At 57.2% G+C, this 1,651-nt stretch overlaps 2 protein-coding genes across 2 annotated transcripts in view; one reads left to right on the top strand and one right to left on the bottom strand.

Annotated features, from left to right (window-relative positions):
- FAM173A (family with sequence similarity 173, member A) overlaps nt 1-440 on the top strand; it is a gene marked incomplete at its 5' end in the record, with an annotated part of 1,888 nt that extends 1,448 nt beyond the window's left edge. The window contains one exon of the mRNA XM_010080478.1: nt 377-440. Within this exon, the coding sequence (XP_010078780.1) occupies nt 377-440 (64 nt within the window). The remainder of the gene's footprint in view (nt 1-376) is intronic.
- Nucleotides 441-1,026: 586 nt separating this feature from the next.
- CCDC78 (coiled-coil domain containing 78) overlaps nt 1,027-1,651 on the bottom strand; it is a gene marked incomplete at its 5' end in the record, with an annotated part of 13,630 nt that continues 13,005 nt past the window's right edge. Inside the window, one exon of the mRNA XM_010080477.1 lies at nt 1,027-1,156. Within this exon, the coding sequence (XP_010078779.1) occupies nt 1,027-1,156 (130 nt within the window). The remainder of the gene's footprint in view (nt 1,157-1,651) is intronic.

The raw sequence follows: 1,651 nt of genomic DNA, 5'->3' as shown, positions 1-1,651 counted from the left end.
GACATGAAGGAGGTGCGGCAAGCAGCGCGGAGCGGTGCAGGGGGACGCCCCACAGCTGCGGGTTAAGCCTGGGATTAAGGGGGAGCAGTGGTAGGGCTCAGAGCCCCTCCAGCCCCTGGGCTCGGCTCAGGACAACACAGAGGTGTCCTTGGCCAGGCGTTTCCCTAGGGACTTGCAGGGCGGTGGTCCCTCCAATGTGGGGATGCAAGGGAGCGGAAAATCAGGCCTAGAAATGCTGGAATTATGTCAGGAATTAAGGGCTAAATTTCCAATGACTCTTTCTGTACATTTGCTACTTTATTTCCAGTTAATTTTTTCAAAATAAACATTTGGATAGTTCTTCCTTTGAGACTCTTGCTTTGCCTTTGAGCCGCAGGGTGTTCCCGGAGCCAGAGCAGCCGCTGCTCCTGGCCTTGGGCTTTGCTCCGCCGTCCCTTTGAAGGCGGCTCAGGAGGGAGTTTGTCCGGCTCACCTCCCGCTGAAGGATCAGTTTGGCCCTGCTCACCTTACGCAACATTCTATTTTCCACTCAAACACAGAGAAAAAAATGGTTTTCCCACCATAAAAGAGCAGCTCATCGCCTTTGTCTAACCTCTTGGACCAAAGTCTAGTTTACACCAGCCCTGGCCTTGTCTCTGAGAAGGTGAGAGGGGAGCAAAGGCAGGAGCAGACTCAGCCCTTGGACTCCAGGCTGGGTTTGACCCAGGAGAAATTTGACGGCAGCATCCTGGGAGGCAGGAAGGGGAAGCTGTCGCTGCAGCCCCGTGGTGAAAAGCTGCCTGGGAACACGACCCCGTGCGTGCTTGGGGAACAACAGAATTCCTGCAGCTGAGGGGTCAGAGGATAGACGAGACGCAGTTGTCTCGTCCCATTTTAGTCCCGTTAATTTGAGAGCGAGAACACCCACGTGGTTTCCCTCGCTGTGCCTCCCAGCCCGGGAAGGATACCAGCCCCAGCCAGCCCACACAACAGCGAGCTCCTTCCTTTAAATCCTGCTCTGTCCTCCCCTTGTGCCGCTCCTCAGAGCTACGGCTGGTGGCTGACGGTCTTCCTGGCTCTGGGCAGTGTGTGGGTGCTATCGGCCGCCCCGGCGCTGAGCACGCGGGGCACCTCGCTGCCCGCGAGCGTCCCTGCCCGCAGGATCTCCTGCTTGTACCTGCAGCGGGGAGGCAGCATGGTGTGGTCACAACCCCGCTGATAGCGCACACAGACGCAATAAATGTAAGTGGACGCTTTGTCTTTGTTCGCTGCATGCTAAGGACATGAGCATCGGTTAATTCCAGCCTGGGCACTGAGCCATGCTGGGAGCTGAGCCCCCAGCAGATATAAATCACAGGTTTTTCCCAAGGAAGAGGTTTTTGTTGTCTCTGCCAGGTGATGGTACCTGCGAGTACTGACCCCAGTTTGCAGCCGAGCTGCTGGGGAGTTATGCCAGACACAGCTGGACCATCAGCCTGTGCCCTGCACGTTCTCACCCTTCCTTCCCTGAGCTGTTCCCCTGCTTCAGGGCGTGATGGGCCAGGGAGAGGACCAGAGGCTGCTGGAAGGCTTCAGATTTTAGGCAACCCCTCTCTTAGCATCCTCAAAGGATGGGTGAGGACCCAGTGAAGGAGACGTGCGGCTGGGCAGGCCAGATGCTGCCCCGCGGAAC

This window comes from Pterocles gutturalis, unplaced genomic scaffold (assembly GCF_000699245.1).
Source record: "Pterocles gutturalis isolate BGI_N339 unplaced genomic scaffold, ASM69924v1 scaffold17914, whole genome shotgun sequence".
Lineage (NCBI taxonomy): Eukaryota > Metazoa > Chordata > Aves > Pterocliformes > Pteroclidae > Pterocles > Pterocles gutturalis.
The sequence above is the reverse complement of the archived record's forward strand: the minus strand, read 5'-3'. Positions and strand labels throughout refer to the sequence as shown.